This window comes from Thalia democratica, chromosome 1 (assembly GCF_965202585.1).
Source record: "Thalia democratica chromosome 1, ktThaDemo2.hap1.1, whole genome shotgun sequence".
NCBI classification, from domain to species: domain Eukaryota; kingdom Metazoa; phylum Chordata; class Thaliacea; order Salpida; family Salpidae; genus Thalia; species Thalia democratica.
In genome coordinates, this window is record NC_139165.1 from 45,056,251 (window position 1) to 45,080,920 (window position 24,670).

General features: G+C 26.9%; 2 protein-coding genes across 2 annotated transcripts; one reads left to right on the forward strand and one right to left on the reverse strand.

The window, feature by feature from the left end:
• Positions 1–101: 101 nt before the first annotated feature.
• Positions 102–4,292, forward strand: LOC145843106 (ATP-dependent RNA helicase DDX39A-like). The gene is made up of 10 exons (XM_082950572.1): positions 102–351; positions 501–628; positions 741–833; positions 1,160–1,343; positions 1,555–1,673; positions 2,487–2,618; positions 2,880–3,014; positions 3,199–3,318; positions 3,497–3,644; positions 4,063–4,292. Exons 1-10 carry the CDS (start codon positions 129–131, stop codon positions 4,071–4,073), a joined length of 1,293 nt encoding a protein of 430 aa, XP_082806698.1. The 5' UTR covers positions 102–128; the 3' UTR covers positions 4,074–4,292.
• Positions 4,293–9,961: 5,669 nt separating this feature from the next.
• LOC145836420 (beta-1,3-galactosyl-O-glycosyl-glycoprotein beta-1,6-N-acetylglucosaminyltransferase 3-like) lies at positions 9,962–11,924 on the reverse strand. The gene is made up of 5 exons (XM_082944222.1): positions 11,875–11,924; positions 11,555–11,779; positions 10,906–11,055; positions 10,586–10,761; positions 9,962–10,368 (listed from the first exon to the last, which is right to left on the reverse strand). The coding sequence occupies exons 2-5, from the start codon at positions 11,758–11,760 to the stop codon at positions 9,962–9,964; spliced, it is 939 nt and encodes a 312-aa protein (XP_082800348.1). The 5' UTR covers positions 11,761–11,779; positions 11,875–11,924.
• Positions 11,925–24,670: the final 12,746 nt, after the last annotated feature.

Genomic DNA, 24,670 nt, shown 5'->3' on the forward strand with positions numbered 1-24,670 from the left:
TGTAATTTGTTATATTAAGCAGACAATTTTTAATCATGTACTTTTGTTTTTTATCTCATTGATGAGCATTGATATGAATATTTAATTTTTATTGTAGAATTTTAAAAATAAACTCAAAAACATCCAAAATGGCAACTTTAACTGATAAAAACCCAGAAGAAGAACTTTTGGACTATGATGAAGAAGAACAGGAAACTACTCCCGCAGTAGCAACTGAAAGCAAAACTGAACAGAAGAAAGACGTGAAGGGTACATACGTATCAATTCACTCTTCTGGTTTCAGAGACTTTCTTCTCAAACCTGAGCTTCTCAGAGCCATTGTAGACTGTGGTTTTGAACATCCCTCTGAAGGTTTGTTTTAACTGTTTCAATGAGTTATGTTAAAGCCTTTTTGATTTTTTCTAAGTTGTTAATAAATTTATATTAGGTTATACAACTTTATATTTTTTAGTATTATTGAATTCATTGAAAACTAAATTTGTAATTCTCAATAATTACAGTACAAAATGAATGTATCCCACAAGCCATTTTGGGTATGGATGTTCTTTGCCAAGCTAAATCTGGTATGGGTAAAACTGCTGTTTTTGTTCTTGCTACCTTACAGCAATTGGAGCCTGTTGATGGACAGGTAACTTATTTTGTTTTATTTATTTATTTTCACATTAAGGGATTGCTATATAGAAAAAAAACATTTTAAATAAATATAATGAATTAAATAAATCTTTTGATTATTTTTTTAGGTTTCCGTCCTTGTAATGTGCCATACCAGAGAATTAGCTTTCCAAATTAGCAAGGAGTATGAAAGATTTTCCAAGTACATGTCCACAATCAAAGTAAGAATTTAAAAATTATCTTAAAGTTTAAACAAGTAAGGTTTAATTACTATATTAACACTGTATAACAAAAATACCGTAGTTTGTCTAATGAGCTTGACTGATGTTAATAGTGTTGTTTAGTTTGATTTACTAGTAATAAAGTATAAAAATGATGATTGGCGCAGGGGTATTGATCGGTTGCCATGAAGACCGGATAGATTTGGGTTTTCACGATATCTTTTCTATTACTACTGCCTTATCTGATTAATTTAATCTTGATGAATGATATAAATAATTAACTATTTAAAAACTGTGTTGAAAGCTAATGATTTACTTTGTTTCAGGTCTCAGTGTTCTTTGGTGGTTTGCCCATCAGCAAGGACCAGCAGACATTAAAGGAGAACTGCCCGCACATTGTTGTCGGAACGCCAGGAAGACTGCTTGCTCTCATCAGAAACAAGTCTCTCAACCTTGGAAACATCAAGCACTTCGTTCTTGATGAATGTGACAAAATGCTTGAACAATTAGGTGGGTCTCTTCATCTTAAAGACTTTACTAATGGTTATTAGTAAAATTAAGAGAAGATAGAATAAGCTCTATGATTATAACTGGCATTTGGCCTGAAAAGCATATGATTATAAACTATAAACCTCAAGTATACCACTGAGAGCCTTGTAATTAATTTTAATTTAAACCTCAATGCTAAAATACCATTTAAAATATTATTATTTTCAAACAGACATGAGGAGAGACGTGCAGGACATTTTCCGCCTGACTCCACACGAAAAGCAAGTCATGATGTACAGCGCCACCCTTAGCAAAGAAATTCGACCAGTGTGCAAAAAATTCATGCAAGATGTAATTACTATACCTTCTTCATTTGCCTCTTGTATACTTCAATGTTGTTATTGAATGTCCATGCAATCAGTTGCACCTTTTAGTGGTTGTTGCAATTTGCAGTTTTGGACAGATTGTTGTTGTTGCACGATAGGGAAATTTAAAAGTATTTCAGATAAAGTTAATAGGCTAAAGTCTGGTGTTTGGCATTTAGGATTGCGACGATACAAAATACATAATAAAAATCTTAACGGGTTATTTTAGACAAATTATCAAAAAACTTCATAGCTATACCTCAACTAAGTTTCAAGTCTAGTTTTAGATGCAAAATTTAAATGGCCTTGTTCGTGTAAATTGCTCACACTGTTGTGATGCTTCCAGGGATGGGGATTTTTATTGCATCTGAAATATTTAGGCATTTTACCTTAAAAAATCAGCTTCGAGTTCTCTCCAATCGTTCTCACGTTTGTTTGAAAAATAAACACGCTTTGTATACTCAAAAAAAAAAGTAAATGTGTTTCACATGAATGGTGTGAACAATGATGATTTTTGTATATGAACAACTACCAAGAAATAGCAACATCAACTGGTTACTGGACAACTTCATAAAGCAGCTTAAATTTATTGTTAAAGATGCTGTATGGTTGTTTTTGAATAAAAGCTTACTAAAAAGTTTATTATATTTAAATTAAAATTTTATTAAAAAAAATATAATTTCAAATACATTTTCTTTACTAAATTTTAACTACAAAAAACATTTTAAATACATTTTATTAACTTTCTAAGCAAAACTAGCTTAAACACCTGCAATTTAAACTCTTTGAACCTCTGCAGCCGATGGAAGTGTACGTGGACGACGAGGCCAAGCTGACCCTCCACGGTCTCCAGCAGCACTACGTCAAGTTGCTGGACAAGCAGAAGAACAGGAAGCTGTTCGAACTCCTCGACGTGCTCGAGTTCAACCAGGTAAAATTTTTTTGTTTGATGATTACACTTAATAAGTTAGAAATTAAAATGATGATTGGCGCAGGGGTATTGATCGGTTGCCATGAAGACCGGATAGTTTTGGGTTGTCACGATCCCTTTTCTATTACAACTGCCTTATCTGATTTATTTAAGAAGATCTTTTTTTACTTCGCAATAAAACAATATGTTCAAATTGCTCAATAATTGAAAGCGTATGTAAATTAAATAATTTTTTTTTATGTTAGTTAAATTAAAATACAGGTCGTCATTTTTGTGAAATCCGTTCAACGCTGCATCGCCCTTTCCAACCTTCTGAAGGAACAAAACTTCCCAGCCGTGGACATCCACAGGGCGATGAACCAGCAGGAGCGTCTCAGCAGATACCAGCTTTTCAAGGTAAAACTTTTTTTACCTTAAAAACTTTTTAAATGAGCCATAGAAAGGACTAATTGTGAAATAAAAGCCTTACTTATCTAAAAAACGAAATAGTATTTTACTAATATGTCAACTGTTCTTTGTAATTTTTTTGTCTAAAAAAATAACTCTTTATTTTTTTTCTGAAAAACAAAATTTTCAACAGAACTTCGAACGCCGTATTCTGGTTGCCACCAACTTGTTCGGAAGAGGCATGGACATCGAGCGAGTCAACATCGTCTTCAACTACGACATGCCCGAAGACTCCGACACTTACCTGCATAGAGTAAGTTAATTTGAATTTTATTAAAATAGCAAAAAGAAAAGTGTTTAATTGATGATAACAATGCTGTTCACATTCTGACTCTTTATGTAGATAAGCTTGAAGACTGATATATTTTAGATTATAAATGTTAATTTTTATATCTTTTTACGATAGATAAAAACAACTTGAAACTTGACAGGTGGCCAGGGCGGGTCGTTTCGGTACCAAGGGACTTGCCATCACCTTTGTAAGCGACGAGCCGGACGCAAAAATATTGAACGACGTGCAGGACAGGTTCGAGGTGAACGTGTCGGAACTACCAGATAAAATCGACATCTCCGCTTACAGTGAGTTTTCTGAAATTTAAGTTCTTTCCTTATTATATAAGTGTCTAATATAATTTAAAAAATTGTGCAATCAATTTTTTTATGAGTGTTTATTTTGGTACTTTTGAGTTTTAGTTACTCTATCATGGTTTTGTATTTATAATATCATACTAGAGGATTTGTATCATCGAATGCAAAAATGTTGTTTGAACCTAAATTTAGTTTGTAATAAAAATTTTTACGTTGGTCAAAATGATTTTTAATGACAAATGATGATTGGCGCAGGGGTATTGATCGGTTGCCATGAAGACCGGGTAGATTTGGGTTGTCACGATCCCTTTTCTATTACAACTGCCTTATCTGATGTCTCTAAATGTAAAACTGAAACCAAAATAATTTGAAGTTAACAAGAATTTTAACATGTTTTTTTTTTTAACAGTCGAGAAGTAAGAATCCGGATAGGGTGCTGTTGTCAAGTGTGAAGCATTTCTTATAAAAAGCATTTCATTTCACTTCGTGTTTATATAAAATTGTTTTTAGCTTATGGTTTCCATTTTAAACTTCGTTAGGTCGTAGACTGCTTTAAGCTAAATAGGTTGTACATTTCACATTTTAATAATGACTTTTAAAACGTTTTTTACTTCGTTAATAAATTTTATAACGCTAAGAAACATTATCGTTAGTTGTTTTATTTATACGTTTAAGTAAGTTGACAATAGACTTCGAAATCATAAAATGATTGGATATTTATTGCACAAACTTTTCTAAAACGTGTCAAAAGTTATTATTTAAAACCGTTTTGTGTTTAGATTAACCAGTTTGAATAGGCGTTCATGGTACTTGAAACAATATAAACGCTTGTTGTTAAACATTTTGAACTTAAAACTTCTCTTATGTACTTAAATTACTAAAATTGTGCTATTTTTTACAACTTTTGAAGCTTAAATTTTAAGTTTTAGTTAAATTTAATTTCAACCAATAAGATCGTTAAAAAAGATTAAGAATTAGAATTGCCAATAAAAAGAAAGTACTTTTATTCTTAAGGTTTGAAAGAAAATTAGGACTAGGAATTAATCAAGAAAGCAGACGATTAGGAAATCACAAAATACTCATTTAATATAATTTATAATCTGTGTAATGGAAAACCTATTTTTTTGAATAGTTATAATAACATTGATTTAAGTAGATTTAAAATAAGATATAAATTAAAGTAATATGTAAACCTAGACTTATAGGGTTGGCACATATTCTGATTTCGTTATAACTAGTTTCGTCATATAGTAAAGTTACACTTTTAACTACACTAGGTAATGCACATTTAACAACATATAATTACTAACTGGTGGAATGTTCAAAAAAGCGTCTGCTACATCGTTATTAAAAGTTGACACAAACAAAAGCGCCAACTATATGCACGTATTATTTCAATCAACAGTAGATGTAAAGAGTATGTTTAGTATCAATGTTTTGTTACTTTACAATACTTATCTTATAGAATATATCTTTGGTACACATTTTAGTGGTGAAGTCAAACTGCTTTAAACTAGTTTTAATTGAAATAGTAATTTTTTACAAATAACTGTTACATACATTTAGAGTTTGAGTTCTATATGAAATTAAGTATATAGTATGTAATGTTTTCAATTTTCTTAGTAAAATTAGGGATGCCAAAAAACCTGACAATTAAGGCTAAAATACCTTGAATTTAAAAAAAACCTGTAAATTTAACAGATTCAACATGATCAGTTGTAAAATTTCGATTAGGCCTAAAAATCTACCATGTAGATATAAATTTTTGTCATCAAAAGTTTTATTTATTCAAAAACACATTTAAAATAGCTTCACAGTATCTTTTCAATGTTTTTATACTATTTAACACAGTTTCTTACATTAAACTAAAAATAGACCAAAAATGTGTACTATTAAAAACCTGCAAGAAATTTTGAAAACTTGCCAAAAACATACAACCCTGAAAAATATAAGTTTATGTAGCATTTAAAAATTAAGAATCAATATTGAAAAGAACAAATATTTTGAAACTTACCCTTGTGTAGTATAATAACAAACACGCTTACTTCCAAATCACCATATACGTGAAAAGAAAACTTATTTTGACTTTCTGGACTTCAAAGTTACAATACGGGTCACATTTAAAACTTTAGAAACTTTTACGTTCATAACGTTATGCAAATGAGGTAAAGCGATAATACCACAAAATATTAAGAATATCTATACCATTATCCCTAACCCGCCTTACCAAAAATATTTAATCTATACACCTATCCTAACCCAAATTTATAAAAAATAAAACGAAAAAATAGTTTTACCACTTAAAACTTATATTAAAAATGAGTAAAATATTAGCCATTTAGAAACGACCTTAAAACTGCTGCCGACGCTTACAATACATACTTTTTTTTATTGCTTTGTCACCAGAATGTTGAGGCTTATATAAACTTTATATTTTTTAGGAAACACTAGTGCATATAAAAATTAAAGGTAAACAACAAGGCCAGAGATTTAAAATTTGTATTCTAAATTAGTTCAGACTTAATTTTATGCCTGGATGGATGTAAACCATATATATTTCTTGTACATCATAATGTGTATAAGTTCAAAAATATGTATGATTGTATTAAAATTGTACAAATCAAGTACCTTAATCTAAGTCTCAATACAAATTTGACCATACTTGTTAAATAATAAGGTTATTTATAAGAAAGCTTACAGCTATATCACCATTTTTGCACTGTCCCTTTAGAAACTCTTTACTAAATGTAAGTAAAAATTTAAATTAAATTTTCTATATTAATCTGGAAGTAAAAATGTTGAGTTAGATAAAAATAAACATTTATTTTTACAAAGTGCACCACAAAAGAAAACTTGATTGCTGAAGTTTTATTATAAATAAAAAATAAAAAACAGCTACTTATGTAAAGATTGAATATAAATTACTTCTTTATCCTTTACTGCAGAAGTCGGCAAACTGCGGCGCGCAGACCGCAATCAAACTTTGTTTTAGTTTATTCTTTCCTATTTTCCTACAAAATATATTATTTATTAGTAAAATAATTTTAAAACCAATTTGTCTAACGAAAGCCAGAACCAAAATATTTTTCTTTCGCAATTTTGGACCATTAATTTAAAGGTTGCCGATCTCTGCTTTATGGGTTCATAATTTATTTCATTATCATAGAAATAGTTATAATAAATCTTCATCTCTTACCAAGAATAATCACAATACTAAGAAATTATACTTGTGATAGTTAGATGAAAACTTCTTTACATTATTGTATGATACTATGTAAATAAATTGAAAAATAAAATATGTAAGTTCTATTTAGTTTATATCCAGTTTACTTTTTTATTTATAAAGAAAATACTTATAACTGAAACTTTTATCGTTATCTGGAATATGTCCCTTGATTTACTAGACGCCTACTGAGTGAAAAATAACATCTTAGCTTGAGTTTTCATTCATTGAAAGTCTTTATTTGTAATGAATTGTTAAAACGGTAAAGGATTGTTGGTGGTTTATGACATGATTTTGTGGATACTAGAGCTTTTGTTAGCCTTTAACAAATATAAATGTAATGAATATTGTGAAGTATTTCTTGTCAAAGAATCTTATTAGATAGTTATGTTTTTTTAATATGCTGTTTTCTAAAATTTCAATATATAAAACCTTTTGAATAACTTCCACACTTTTTTGTTTAAATTAAAAGGTACCCATAAAACCTTGTGAAAATTAAAGTTTACAAGATGGTTTTAAACTTTAATAATTTTTTGATTAAAGTTATTTCAATCGGTTCTATTAGATTTTCAGTCAACATTAAAAAACTTTTAGTAGTTTTTAATAATTTGTTATATTGTCCTGGACATGACGTTAAAAGGTATCCGAGCTACTCGATAACCAAAAGATTTTCTCGCCCACCAGGTCCCAGGACCAAATAATTTGAGCGATTTTATTTTTGTCGTTCAATAAACAACATTATTGCTTGGTATAAAGAAACTTTCGGTGTTGAACTAGTAGAGTAATAAGTAAAAACTCAGACTTATTTAAAAAAAGTGTCTGAGAGAATTTAATAATAACAAGAAGAATCTCATAAAACTTAAAAAATTCATGAAATAAGGTCAGTAAATCTTAAATATAGAAAATATTAGATAAAATAAAAGTTGATAGCCTAGCAATATTTTATCTACTAAGTACAAATATTAAAAACTAAATAGTTTTAAATGTTAGGTTTTCAATTTACTTCCATTAATAACCATTTAAATAAACAGATTAGTTTCAAAAAACAACTTGTATATAAGAACAAATTTTAAATAGGTTTTTGAAAATGAAAACTCTTAAATATTATATTCTGTTCTTGGATTTTTAAAATTTAAGCAACTTTTTTTTGAAAATTTCAAAGTTTTTCAAGTGCTATACGTTTAAAAAAATATGAAGAAATTGATAACAAAAAACAGAGTAGTTAGAAAAAATGTTTTCCAAAAAAAGATCATCACTTGAACGATTATTATTGAAAGGTAAGCTGTTTTAGTTTAACAATTATTGAATGTAGATAATTAATATAATATACTTTGAAAGTATCTTGTAAACAAAAAAAGTAATTATCTAGTTACCTGTTATAATATATTTAAAAACAGCTAAAATAATTAATATAAACGAATGAGAAGTAAGACTTAAAAAATTAAAGTTTTAAAAACATTTGACATAAGCTGTAGCCATTTGATCTAGAACTTAATTGAGGAAATTTAAAATTTTGTAAAAATTTGAAATACTGTAATTATTAAAGTAAGACCTTTATAGAATTTATTAAATAGTTGACCTTTTAATTTTCTGCTCTTCATTTGAGTAAAATAGTTAAAAGCTTAAGTAAACTTATGTAATATAAGTCTACAAGTTTATTTCAAGAATTGTAGTGTCACAGCTTAAACATGAAGCACCATAATTTAAAAAAGAAATATACTTTTAGTTCTATACAGAACTGTAATTTAATATACAAAACACTAAAATGTAACTGTTTTAAAATGATAATTTAACAGTATGTTAACCGTATAAATTTCAGAACCAGGTTTTGACACCTCTTCTACTAATGCTTCATATATACTACTTGAAGTCTACAACATTGAACACTTTAAACAAGTTCAAATTTTGCACATATAAAAAATTGATATTTAAAGTGTATCTGCATTAATTTCTTAATTTTGTAAAGTTCTAAATAATAATTTGAGAAAGGATTGTTATTGCATTAACTTCCAGAACAAAAAGAAGCTATTGCACAGTTGAAAACTCTTTGCAAAAGTTAGTTTTAAATGATATTTAGAAATATAATACTATTGTTGATTGAATAAAAAAAAAGTCTCAAACATTTGGTCCTAGGACCTGGTGGACGAAAAAACCTTTCGGTTATCTAGTCATACACCAGGATACAGTTTAATGTCATGTCCAGGATATAAAAAGGTTATTTTGATTGATTTGTAATCTTATTTGTATTATATTTAAAAATTTTAACATTTTTTTCTTTTATTCTTTATGCTTAAAAAATTTATTAAAATTTAAGCTAGGTTTTATTAGGTCAAATAATAGAGTAGAATTTATATTTGTCCAAGTTTTTTATATTTTCAAAACTAAGAAAAATTAAATATTAGCTGTACCTCAATATTGTTAAAAAATATAAGAGTTCACATAAACTACAACATGTTAAATAGATTAAGTTCACAAACCTCTTTTATTTATAACAAATAACTCGATTATTCATAATAAAACAACATAAGTAACAAGTTTTTATCTATATCTACTACAAGATTAAAAATCTAGTCAATGAAAAAAAAATGAATAAGATCATAAATAATGGAAACCATTTTTAGATTTATAGTTACTCATTTAAACTTGGGTTGATAGTTTTAGTTTTAAAGCTATAGGTATTTTTATGTTTAAGCTAGCATTTTTTTGTGTTGATTTATTAGCTTGTTGATTTCAGAAGATTATCGAAACAAATTAAAACGGTACAACTACTAACTTATCAATTTAAACGTAATTTTTTAGAAATTTTTAAACTTACACTTAATCTTGTTTCAAGTTTTGGTATTAAGTTGGAATATCGATTAAAGTAAGATACGTGTTGCTCCAATACCAATTTGTATTAAGTTATTTATAACTGTCAAGTAAAAAATAGCTTAAGGTTGTTGTTATTCATTTATTAAACTTACAAAAAAAAAATATTCCCACTAAACTATAAACAAAAGACTGTTTGAAATATTCATATATACATTAAACTAAAACTCAAAGTTATACCACAACTCTGTTCTATATATCAGCATGTTTATCTAACTTATCCAAACTGCTGTTCGCTCGCTTGTGCGACAGTCTTGTTCATCAACCACTCATCCAAGCAAGTGACAGCTTGCGAGTCAATCTCCAGGTCGAACTTGTTGGCGAAAAGGTGATTCCCCTCGCCCAAAACCCACCCCAGGTCTCCCACCCCGAGCACGCAGACTCCCCGCTGGTAGACCCCGTGACACCTGGGGTAGGCAGGTTGAACCACGTCCGGGTTGTCCTCGCTGTGCTTCCACCACTTGACCAGTCTGGGCGCGGACCGCATGTCCGTGGCGTCGTACTTGGGGTTGAGGGGAACGCTGCCCGGAAAATTGGGGTACCACCGCTGAAGGGTGGCCCACAAGTGCTCGTCCGGGGAGAAAGTGTCCTCGTTCCATTCGAGAAACTCCCTGACTTTTGGATCTGTTTAATGTAAACATTCAATTCTTTCAACGTAAAAAAAAGTAAAAGCATTATAAAGAAATAAAAAAAGGTATTTGTGCTGCAGGAACTTTGCAGTAATTATTTTTGAATTACAATGTTAGTTCATGAGTCATAAAAGCAAAAGAACTTTCAAAACCAATAAATAAATTTTAAACAAAAACAGATAAAACGCAATTTGTAGTATATTCAAGATCACCTTTCACAACAACTTCAACAGCTTTGTAATGCAATGCGAAATAAGCCGACCCTGAAAACATTTGAGTTCCAAGTGGATTTTCAGCTTTGAGTTTGTTCGATATTTTTAATTTTTTGTAAAGATTTTCTCTACTATCGTTTAAATTTGAAGTAGGAAGAATATGCTTGTACTTGTATCTAAAACAAATCTCAATTTTGTTTAACAATTAAAACAAACTTATTGAAACCATCTGGCAGTTATAACCAAAAAAACATACAACCAAAATTAGATATAAAGTTATATTTTTGTTGTACTCTTATAATTCTAAATAATTGTCTTACCGTTTTGTTTTGTGTTCAGGCATAGCTATAGTTTCTAAACTATTGTAACCAGATAGAGCTTTTAAAGTTTCTACAATTTCAAAGTTTGTTTTTATTGGAAAGTCTTGTCCACATAAATTTATTGCATACTTCCATTTGACTTTTTCTCTCCTGAGAATGTATATATATTTGCGTTATAGTAAAAAAATTATATGAATAGCAAGTTTAGGCTATTTTAGCTGTTTTTATTTTGTTACAAGTTAATTAGACAAATTTATAATGAAGTTAGCAATAACAAAACTTATATTTTAAGTATCATATTTTCATAAGTATATTTATAATGGATAATCGATTTTATAATAGTTTACAACAATAACTCCTAACATTTTGTGCTCAACACAAACTAATTAAACGGAAGTATCTTTACTATATTAACCAGGGTTTAAAAAACTTTAAAGCGTGGCCAAAAGTACTTATGATTAGTCTATTTTTGTTGCAATTTTTTTTTATGCATTATATTTGCGTAAAGAAATACAAATCATCACATCGATCTTATTAAACTAAGTTTTATTATTGTTGCCTTTTTCGAGCACAGCAAAACATACTACTTCAATGCAAAATGTTGAATCAAAATTATTTTTTATAGGAGTAAAACATGAAGTTTAATAACATTTCAACCAAGTCTCTCATACACATTATGTCCGCTTCAACTCTGCTGTAATGCGTGTACCGAACGTCCACGCTCAGTGACGTCACAAACACGTTCGGAATGCACTCCACGATTCTGGTAACTTGCTCAACGAACTCATTGGAGCTTTTCTTGTCGACGTGAACGCAGTGCAGGTTGTTTGGCCGGTAGATCGAACGAAGAAGCATTTCAAATTGCACCAAGTTCCTGATTAGTAAACTAAATAATGACATATGCATTGGTAGCTAGAAAACTTTAGTAAACTAGTAACTTTTGTGTAAAAATAAATTTTGTTAACTAACTTGTGAATTGTTAATATGTAAGCAATTGGAAAGTTTTTTTCGACGAGTGATAACGGCATGTCAATATAACCTCTCCACTTGAAAAAATTTTCACAGTGCGATGTTTTTGAAATAAGTTTTGTTTTGAAATTTTCCAATTTTTTTTCTTCAATCTGTGACTTTTAACGGAAATTGTTTGCGCTTTACAGTAGATAAAATGATATACTTGAATAACATAAGTAACAGACTATTTATTACGATTTATTTTATCGACTGTAACTGCATATGACAACATAGAGTTATTTTTTCAACTGTCTAACTTTGTAACATTCGTACTGTTTATTTATAACTTACATTAAAGTACGAATTTTTCGCAGGCAACTTGTCTTTTACAGGAGCATTATTTCCCGATAATGTTTCTAAACAACTCGTTTGAAATTTTTTTCTTTCATTAGCTTGTCTGTAACTCAACAGTTCTATCAAATGTTTTGTTTTCTGAATAAATATTTTTTGTTAAGAATTAGAATCTAGGAAAAAAAAAATTATTTATTAGTTAATATTTTTTACAAGTTAGCTAAATTAAAACTACAGCTGTAAGAATTTAAGTTAATTGTACTGCATATACCCAGAAGAGGTATTGCACAATTATAACTTATAGAGGAGATAAAATTAATCTGTATTTTATTACATAAAACTTTGTTACTTGAAAGGATATGAATCACAGTGAGGTAAAATAATTTTTTGTATCTTACCAAGGAGGTTGAACTTTTATGAAAAGGAAAACTTTTTTCTGACGTTCTCCAACTGTAATTTTTAATAGCAAGTTGTATATATCAGGTTAGTTACAATTTTAGTATTTAATAACTTAACAACGTTATAATAAACTTTACATATGGCAATTTTTATACTTTAAGTTGATGATATAGACTATAGAGTATCCAAATTAAAAGAAAAACTAAGTAACTTTGAAGTTAATAAACGTGCATAAAAATAACTTGTTATTGTAGCGCGCAGATACAACAGTTCTTTCTTCTCCTAGTCTCATGAAAAACGTTTTTAACAGTAGAACTAGTATAACTAAATAAATTATTTTTCTAATCGTTTTTCTCATTTTACAATTTATATATTTGAAACACATTTAATGAAAAAAGTTCAAATTGTACAACAATTTTAAGATCTAATGAACCATTATTTATGATGTAATAACTTAAGACACAATGTTTTTTTTGTTAATTTCGTTTATGTAAATATTTTAACATTATTCCAGGGGTCGGCAGCCTTTTAAAAATCGTGAGCCAATTTTCCTGAAAGAAGCTGCTTGCTGACTGCATTACATAGAAAAAAGTCTTTCGCGGGCATTAGTTATTTAAAATAGTTGTAGTAAATAATATAAAAAGTATAGATTTAAACTAAAACTGTTATATACTGACATAAAATCTAGTTATGTGCATTTAATAAATAAAGAGTTTATTTGTAATTCTTTTTCCCAAAAAGAAGGTTTTTAAAGTAGCTTAGGCCAGTTTGCCTGCCCATTTATTGCTCAGTAAACAAAAAAGTTGAAAGCAAGATTAAGTAAATTAAATGTTAAATTTTAATTTAAGTACTAACTAAAGCTCTAATTTCTCTTAGCAAGCACATAGTTCTAACAAATTTATATGTTTTTTCAATAATAATTTATATCATTTGTTACTTTTGATTGATAACATTACTTTTATTAAGTACGAAAAAGCTCTTTGCCTAAGTGTTAAGTATATTTATTAAATATTATGTTTCAATAACATATTTTACAAACATATTTTGTTCTTCGAAAAGTTTTTTTTATTCCGAATGCACTGGTTTTTGAAAATTTTAATTTTTTAATAATACAGAACTATATTCTTCGTAATCGAATTCACTTATGTCGAAAGGATTCTTTACAAGATTCGAGATAGTTAGGTAAATTTCAAACTCAGTCTTCACTTCGTCACTACAAATCATGTAATTTAAGTTGTCATTGATAGTCTGTGTGTCCAAAGTGTCAGTAAATTCTTAACAAGCATTTCAATGCCAAAGTGCAGGAATATTTTCAAACAAAAATTTAAATTTTACTTCTTTTTTTTTCACACCTCAGCTTCTTTAGTACGTTCGCTATAGTAAGTAGTGAAAAAATCCTCAAAAGACAACAATATTTTGCGCTAGTACTCAGATATATTTTTAAAGAGCTACTTACACAATAAAGCTGTAGAAATGTATACATAAGTGTAATATAATTAATTAAAACTGTTCTAGTTTTACAACAACTTAACATTATCTAAAATAAAAATGATAATAATACAAATAGTTTTAAATATAGTATGTCAATAAAACTAATAATGTTCTTTTATTATCTATTACATTCAAGAAAATTGAAAAGAAGCGTCGTAAATCTACAATAACTTAGAACAGTGTTAGACTTACAAAGTTCTGACATAGTATTTATACTCTGTAATTGTAAGCCTTCGTTTTTCCTTTACAAAAACAATGAGCAAAACAAAATTAATTTTTGTTTACAACTTATGAAAATCATTAATATGTGAAACATTTTAAGTACATCCATATATAATTTACGTTTGTACATTAATACAAAGTAAAATATGCTTGCAACTAAACACAATTTTTTGATGACAACTCAGTTTATTTGTTTGAACAACATGTACTTTTATTTCTTTTGTTAATATTTTAATTAAAACTCTGTTTGATTTTTTTCTTAAAAATGATAGGGGTTTTACAAATTATCATCATACACAAAACAACTTTTTTCTTAAAATTGTATATATATAACTTTTTAAGTACTAATTTAGCATAACAACTACAAAGACTTGCAAAGTTTTAAAATAATGAACTTAGATTAATAACATATTTAACACGAGAACTATTTACAAGGATGGAAGAAAAAATGTTGTAAAAGGCTTGGAAAACGTTTTTCTTAAAAATAAATTTCAGTTTTGCAAAATTTTAACTTGTGTGTTTTCGTTAAATAATAAAATTTAGTGTAAATACATTATTTTAGTACATCTATATACTTAAGTTAATACTATACGAACTGACAACGAAAATTTGAGTTTATTGAAAAGTTTTATAAGCAAGAAGTATTTTTTAAACTTAATTGAACTTCAATTTTTTTTTAAATATATGAACTAGTATCACTTTTTATATAATTTTATAACATATTATTGTATTTATAAAGTTACAGCTGTATAAGTTTACTTCAAAACTAAATTAAATCTTTTCAAATCAAAGATTTTATGTTTCGAACATAATTTACCACACTTTTAAACAATGATAGTTATATTTACTATCACTATGAAAAAAGTCCTATGATAAAAGTGATCAGAAGCCCTTTTTTATAAGTTCTCAAGCAGTTTACAAACAAATTTTAAAAATAGTATCTGGCATATTTTTTAAAATAATAAAAATTATTTTTATGGTAAAAACTTGAAATTAGGCTCTAGAATTTAATAACTAGTAATTATCAATTATTTATTATCGTTGAAATTATCACATTCTTGGTTAAAAATAGTGCTTTTATAATGATCACAGTATTTAATTCAATTAGTTGCGGTCTGTGGAAGACATTTTTCTACACAGTGCAGCCCACGACTTAAAAAAGGCTACCGACCTTTAAAACAGAAAAAAATTAAGAAAAAAGCAATACTAACCGTAGCTTTTAAATGTATAGTCATCGTAAGTTTAAAAAAGGTAAATAATTTTTTTTCAAAGTAGTTTATTAATTAAATGACTTAGTATATGCAATAACCCAAAAAAACTAGTCTGGAACACTCCAACTAGTTTGTATAAAACAACCCGGAAAAAAATTGCAGGTAAAGTGCAGTTATTAGGAATACTACAAGGAATAAAAATAAAAAATTAATTTAATTTTAAGAAAATAATTTTTAAAATTTATGTTTTACTTTATTTTAATAAAAAAATAACTTTTTTGTATATTTATATAGTGACTAAATTATGTGATCTGCCGGATTTAAGATCCTAGTTAAAAAAAATAAGATCTGGATTCTGCCGGAATCTAAATTAAAAAAAAGAATCCGAACACGGCCAATGACTAGCTGAGATTTGGCCAGATTCAATAATTAAAAAAGACTAAAACTAATGTTTGTATAAAAACAAAACGTCTGATTTTTTAAAATAAACCCTTAAAAACATAAATTGACCACAAAGCAAAAACAAATACCTATTATTAGTATGTTAACAAATTGGAGTTATGTAGGTTTACAAAAATCTAAAAATCTTTCAAGTTGTATAGAAGTTACAAAAGCTGTAAACAAAAATCTAAAGACTTATGTTTTACTTACTCTTTATTAGCATGTATTTTGCTTATTTGGATCAGAAAAGATTGTAGTGTTTATCTTTTTACTTTACAATTTATACAAGTTTTTTTTTACTTTATAACAATTTGTAAAACCTTTTTGTTTTTAATCTACCTATTTTATACCTTAAACAAAAAAATGGCAGTTAGAAATTTTAACAGTTTTTCAAATTGATATAAATCTGTTTAAAAATAAATATATTTTAACTGCTTGAAAGTAGTCTAACTAAACTTTAAAATGAAGATTACTTAACTTTTAAAGAGCTAACATTAATTCAAGTTAAATAAAGCGAGTAAACTTTATGTTAGACATTAAAGTATACGTTATAAATAGTAAAATAAAAAATATCTCAAATAAAAAAAATGCTTATTATAAAAAATTAAGCGATACTTAAAGCTTGACTTAAAGAAAAAGTAGCTTCTAGTTGTTCATTAAGCTTTTTAAATTAAAACAAATAACAAAAAAAAAAGCAGTAGTCAATACATTTAAAAACTGTTAAGTACATTTCCATTGATAATTTTTATCAAATATTTACAGTTTACTGTAATTTAATAAAATTAATTAAAGATATTGTACTAAGAGCAGGGATAGTCAATTAAGACTTGCGAAATTTAAAGCTTTAAAAGTTTAAAACTGTCTTTTAAGCTTGAACCGCGAGCAAGTAAAATTTTAAAAATATACACTAATTATTTTGAGATCCATATGATGAGGAAAAAATAATTCGAGGTTTGAAGCTTACACCTGGTATTTTAGGGTCTGTGATTAGTTTAACCTATGAAGTATGATTTGGTTGAGTTTTATATACTTTTTAACTTTTTTCTAAAAAGTTTAGCCCGCTGATTGAAAACGTTACTTACGTCGGACTAAAAGTCTTTCTTTTTGCTTTAGTTTACAAAATATAACAAAGTTTACATTTATCAAAGAAACGCTAGAATGTTTTTGTTTTAAGTATATTGTATATAATTTTTTTCGGATCTATGCCTGTATGTTGCTTTTTAAACTATTAAAATTAGTTTATTTCTACTCTTAAAAAGCCATTTTTTATGTGTTTATAAATAGTTTCATAGTTTGATTTCAAAGCTATATATATAGTTTACAAACTTTAATGAAAATATATTTGTGACGGAATTATATAAACCTAGTCTTTTAAATTTACTAAGTAAATTTATTCTTATATGCAAAAAGAACTTGGTGTATTTAAATACTTAACGCTAACTAAGTCTAAAGTACAAAAGTTTAAAGCAGTGATCCATCGGATCAAAGTTCTGGATCCGGATTTGAACCGACAATTTTCTGCTTGGACCCGGATATTTTTTTCAATTTTTTCAATCCTAATTTGTTGATCCGGTATATCACTAATAAAACATACAAAATTTTCTTAGTTACTATAAATAGTTTTTACAAGTAGTTGTGTATGAAAAGTGATTTATTGAACAAAAACAAAAATTGCTCAAATTTTTTTGGTTCAAGGACCTGGATACGCAAAAAGACCTCTCGGTCATCGAGTTGCATACCCAAATTAATCAAAATTATAATGAGCTAAAAATTATAATGAGCTACTAATTAATTAAATAAAAATACTTTACAGTTAAAATTTAAACTCTAAAAACGAAAAATTGTGTGTAAAACAAAATTTGTAAAACATTTTGATTTTATAAAGGAATATATTTGTTATTCTTTTGTTATTATGGTAATAAATTTAGTCTTTATTATTTTGATTAATATTTTTTCATATAAATATATTATTTAAATTAATTGTAACTAATTAGGTTCTTTCACCCAAAATATTTTTTTAATGAAATTGTATTTCAGCATAAGCTATTCATTAAAATCAGTAGTAAATAAAAAAGCAAGTAGTAAAAGCTTTTGGTGTAAAACTGATTTTTCTTATATTTTCTTTAAGACTTAGACCGACTCAAACTAATTTGATGTAACTCAGATTAGTTTTCAATTACTCAGGCTGACTTCTTACTATTTAAATAAATAATTTGTATGCTGTTTTTTTACAAGGTGTCTCTGCACTAAAAATAGTCTAAAACTAAAAAAAAACTAAAAAAAACTGAATACATTCTACAAACACAGGAAAAGTTTTCATTTGCTTAGTGGTTAGAAATTTTTTATTATTAGTTACAATTGTAGTAATAAACAATAGTATCATTTATCTAAAATTTTTGAGGATATTGATACAATTTTAGTATAGGTCTTAACGATATAACACGGTATAATAAATACTGACATGCTCAAATAAGTTCTTCTCTCATACTTGCGATTACAAAACTAATTAAAAGTATTTAAAACTACTTAAAAGTAATAACGAAATAAATAGAGAAGGATGTTATAGTATTTCATATGCAATGTAAAAAAAACAACTCTGGAACACTCCGATCAGATTTTATAAATAAGCCCTGAAAAAAATAAGTATGCATTTAAAGTACAGTTAGTAGAAATAGAGGAAGGAATAAAAAAAAATCTTTTTAGTTTATTTTATGAAAAAACATAATTTGTTTATGCATTTAAATTAAGACTAAACTTTATAAAACTTAGTTAGTCATCATTATAAACACTTTTCATTTATTAAATTTAACTTAATTGACAGTTACTAAGTCAACTTTTTTTTTTTACTAAATTTTAGGAAACCAAAGATTAGACTACTTAAATGTTTTGGTGAAGGAAAAATTATAAAAATACTAAGTAGATAATAGTCATTATGCCGGGTTTAACACTCCTGGAATATGTTCTTTTACTAAAAAATTCACAGAAAACTTTATACACAATTAAATAATTTACCGGCCAATTTGTACCTGTTTCAATTTTTGTCAAGTTACCTTGAATATTTTGACAATTTTGTGACAATTTTAATGATTTTCTTTGCTAAATTTGTATTTTTTATAAATAAAGTTTTTTTATTTTACGTATCTTAAGCTTTTAAGCATGATTAGTAGGTACTTTATTTTCAGCACTTACTACATAAATAAAAATACACTGCAGAATGATACTTGCTTTAGTTTCAAATTTTTTTATAAAAAAATGTTATTAACTATATATTAATTCGAACTAATTAGGTACTTCTATCAGAGTTACTCAAAACGAAGTTGTATTTTACCAAAATTAATTTAATAAAATCATTTGTAGCTAAGAAAGCTTGAAGTAACAGCTTAAGATGTAAACATTATTTACAATAGAAGCAGTTAAAAAAAATGCACCGTTATAGTTTTTAGATTATATGTATGAAGAATCTAAATATTAATTTTATGTATATGGAGTTTATTAAATTATTTCTAGTTTAGTGAACAAAAATAATTAATTTTAAATACTATGTTTTCTTAGATACTTATTAAAAAGTATTAGTTTGCTTTTTTATAGTTTGATTTTTCCCTTTAAGCTACTTCAAATTACTACTAATAAAACTAAAGTCAATATAGAAAAAGTACATGGACGTCTTTATTTTTAGTAATACATACTACAAAGTTGGTCGTATTTGAAACTAATTACATGATTTATAACAATCTTTTATTATTCTATGTATTAATTTATTTTTAAAGTATAGTAGGGAAATTAATTAGGTAGTTTTTGTTCATTTATTGAACAAAAAAAAAGTCACTCAAAATAACAAAACTTAAATAATAGTATATGGAACTGGTGCACAAAACAAGTTCAGTTATTGAATCGTATACCTTAAAACCTGAAAAAGCGTACTTTACAGTTTTTGACAACATTTTTGTTTTTAACACCAAAAAATAGTCAATATCTACTTAGGTTTATAAAAAGTACTGTCTAACTTAATTCATGATGGATTGACATATTTGAAAAGAAAATATTTATTCTTATTAATAAATTAAGATCATGTTTTATTTTGTTTAATATTTTTCATTTAAAATAAAAAATTTTGATTTTTAGATTTTGTTATACTCATTTTCGAGTTTTTATGCGTACCTCACGCGGTAACGTGGCTCTTAAAATGCGTAATTTATTAAAGTCTCTATTGTAGTTAAAGCCCAATTACCATGGTTGAATTCTTTATATGAAATTAAAAGATAGAACCTTGTATTTTTTATCACAATCAATAGTGGCTATCATAAGTAGTTTACAGTAAGACAGGGTTTACAACAAATATTGTTTTTTATAGAATAGCATAAACTGTTAAGTTTTTTATTGCGTAAACTCTCATGTTAAAAATACTTTTTCTGTATTAAATTTTAGTTTATTATGTATACTGTTTGCTCGATATAATAACCACATGTAGGGCTAAAACTTTGTACTGTTTAATATTTTTTGTTTTAAATTACTTTTATGTGTTTACTCTTTGAAAATTACTATTTACTTTTAACTTCAAACCTAAATAAAAATGTGTCTTTAAATTATTTAAAATTGTTGTTCAATACTTTGAAAGCATATTAAGTTTGAAAAAAATGTTTAAAGTTAATACCTATGCAGGACTTGTAGTTAACACAAGTCCTGGAAAAGACGTTAAAAGGTATCCAAGTGGTATGCGACTCGATAACCGAAAGGTTCTTCGTACACCAGGTCTTAAGACCGAATACTTTGAGCGCTTTTTTTGTCGTTCCACAAACAATACATGTTATACGGTGTAGGGGTGGGCAACGTACGGCCTGCGGAATGAAAATGAAAAATTGAATAATATTTATTATGATTTCTTGAGATTTTAGTATCAGATTAGCTATATAATTTAAAATACTGAAAAAACCTTGCATTTTGATCATAAAAATCAATTAAAAAACATAAAAACTAAGAACTTTGAACTATTTTTACGTGTAAAACAATGAAATTTAGATTAGATTAAAACGGTTACATGACAATTCAAATTAGGACAACTCAAATTCCGACGATTTAAACTTTAAAAAAAATATCTAAAATACTATATCTCAAAAAGTAATATAAATTTGAAAAAAATATGATATTTAATTGTAGATCATATTAAAATCTACAAGCAACTTTTTGTTTTTTGCAAAATCTTTAATATTTTTGAAGACATTTTAAAATTACTAAAAATAACTATGTTTTTACTTTACTTAAGCCATATCTCAATAAATATTTAATATTTTGCAAAAATAAAAAAAACGTCCTTTAGATATTAATAGGGTCTACATATGTATTTTTTATATTTGACAAATATACATTACTTTTTTAGTTGTGACCCTTTCAATTTTTTTTTAAGAATTTGAGTTGTCCGAGTTTGAATAGTCGTGCGACCGATAAAATTAACTATTATACACAAAAAAAATATTTTATAAAACTTTATTTATTATAAAACATATTTAAAGTAATTCTATACTACTAAATAAAATTTTCTACTTTAGATACAACTTTTATTAAAAAAAGGGAGGAAAACATATTTTTCAAAAACCTAGAAGACAAACAGAAAACCGGAAAGAAATATATTAAAAACCTGTGGCCACCCTGTACTATGCCTTAATTTAAACAGGATTTTATTTCTGAATGTAAGTGTATAAAAAAATATTTTATACGAAGAAAAATAAAAAAAAATTACACAGATTTCTCAAATATACTTTTCATTTACTGATATTTCCCACCCGACATGCAACCATATTTTAGACATTACGCGAGTTGATCAGCCACAAGTTTTTTATCAACTTCTAGTAATCACTTTTATCGGTTTTTTGGGAACAAATTTATCATATATCAAAATTACTTGTTATATAATATTTTATTTGTGAAAAAGTACATAAATAAAACTTAGTTGAAACCAAATGTGAGTAGGGTGATGTTATTATCTTTATCAAATATTAAATTAGATTTTATTGATATGATACTCTTCATAAAGGTTGCCAAATTTAGATGATTTGACTACTTAATAAAGTTTTGTATTTTTAATATTTTAAATTACAGTAAGAATATTTTAGTTTTAAGTGTCTCAAATCTTCCCTTGGTTGTGTGTTGTTCTTCGTGATTTCTTTGTCTTTATCAAAATCGTTTTAAATAAAAAAATAGTTAAAAAAAGTTTTTTTTATTTAATAAAAAAAATTAGTTCTAATTGCCTACTGAAGAAGAATTTGAAAGTACTTTAGGCAATATAACGAATACTAATAAATTTGTAGATTTTTTTGTTAAATAAAAAAAACTTTTTTATTTAAAACGTAATATTTTAAATATAATATTTTTTGTTGAAAAAATATAAATCAATAGGAATGTGAGTAAAAGTAATGACTTGACAGTACTAAAATTTTACGTAGTTGACGGCAGTGATTATTATGTTGGCATGATCTATCGACTTAATGATGAAAATAGTATTTTAGAAGATGATATCAGAACCCGTAGGCTTTTCGAACATCGTGATGTGAGACGCACGAAGTCTCAATTAATAAAAACTGTAAGCTAACTCAGAGAAAACAACCCGGCCGGTTACTTGGAACGAACAGTAGAAATTTCCGTGGCGCCAAGAGAACCGCACTCATCATCTAAATGAAATTTATACGAAGGTTTTTTCTATGAAGAGGTCGGAGACGACAAAATTTGTCGGTGAGACATAAAACAATAAAGTGTTGAAGATTTAAATGAGAGTATATAAAGAAAGTTTTTACCTTACTTAGAGTTTTCATTAGTTTTACTTTAGCAAATATAGTTATCTTCCGCTTTGATAAGACTTTTAAACACAGACTTAAAGTGCGTAATCAGAATTGGTAATATAAAGTTATATTCTAACTTAAATACCTTAAGATACATAATGTTACAAAGTTGTCAAAATTCCTATAAAACAACGTATAAAATTCACCACATTTTTTGACAATGAGATAAAATTTTATGTATATAAAAAAAGACTAAACACTATAAACTTTAGTTGGTCATCATTATAAATAGTTGTTGGTAGTAATTGTTTCTGTTAACTAAACAGATTGATAACAAAACCACATGAGCTTCTCTCACTGCATATATGAAGTTCAGGCTTAGGCTCTGTTGGACTTTCGCTGATGTTTTCTTTAATTGTTTATATGTAGTAATTTCAGTTTTTATAAAGGATTATTTTTTCTTTGTTGTTATGCTAATGAATATAGTCTGGTTTCTTGAACATTTAAAGTTAGAATTTTCATAAGTTACATTTGTTAATTTTAAATTAATAAGCATTTTTTAACAATAAATTTATGTTATGTTTTAGGAAATTACAAATTTAACTACTTGTAATGTTTTTAAACAACTGCAGTGATATCGAAAACGTAAAATGCTTCGTACACCGTCAAACGCATCGTCGAAAACAAAATCAATTGTGGGATCGGTGAGGCGCAAGGCACGTTTGCTCGCCTTACTGCAAGAGTTTTGAACAAAAAAAATTAATCGTTTGCACAAAGACTGACGATTATTGTGCAAGTGTGTGTAGTGCTCCGATATACGGTAACGAAACACGGACGATTTTATACAATATATAATCTTAATACAGTAACATTGCAGAATAAAGTTGATTTACACAACTAACTAATGAAACTTCAGTATTTAAAATGAATACCCAAGTATAACATGCAAATCAATAGAGATTGACAAAATAGAGTGAAGCAAACCGTTTTTTGGATTTTTTTTCTACAATTATATTCTTTTATTTAAGTTTGGTTTATTTTTATTAAAAAATTTTTATTGTCATTTTTAAACGTAATTTTTACGTAAAACGAGATACTTTTGGTAATGCATATTGCATAAACGCTTGCTTGTTATTTTATTAAAAATAAACAGTCACTAAATTGAATATTTTGTATTCAAGACTTGAAAATTAATACTCATCTCAATATTCAATCACTTTAACACATTTGATTGATAAATTTAAAATTTTACTAACTTCTAATTACAGATGATAACTTAATTAATTTATTATTTTTCATCTTAAACAAAACTATTCTTTCCAGTTGGGAAAACTTTGTATTTGCGAAAAAAGAAGCAACATTAAAAAGAACCACATCGGATTTTAAAAGTGCAAGGGAAGAACTCGATTTTAGGCAAGATGAAATTTAGTAGAAAACTTAAGAATAGAAAAACGCTAAAACTGCTCCTTTAAATCACAATGTGTACTTGGAAGAATAGAACATGATTGAAATGGAACTCTTGTTACGTCACAGTGACATCAATACCTACCACGGTAAGATCCTCGACCTCTGTTATAAAAAAAGCATTAAAGCTACTAAAATTGTTGATAATATTTGAAATGGAAACCAAAACAAAGTCTGTTTATACTCCTTGAAAATTAGACAAAAGCATTTCTTTGTTATAAAAATAAACAAATGCATTAGATAATCTAAAAAATAAGTTATAAAAGTAAGGTAAAACAAGACATTTGAGTCTTATGTTTGAGTTTCATAAGTATTTAAGTATACATAATAAAAAAATTAAACATAAATTTAAAAAAATGCCTGTGATGATTCTTGGAAATATAAATTTTTGATATATTTTTTTTTCAACTGAATTTATTTTGAATCCAAAAGTGAATTTTTTATATTGTTTGAAATGAATAAAGA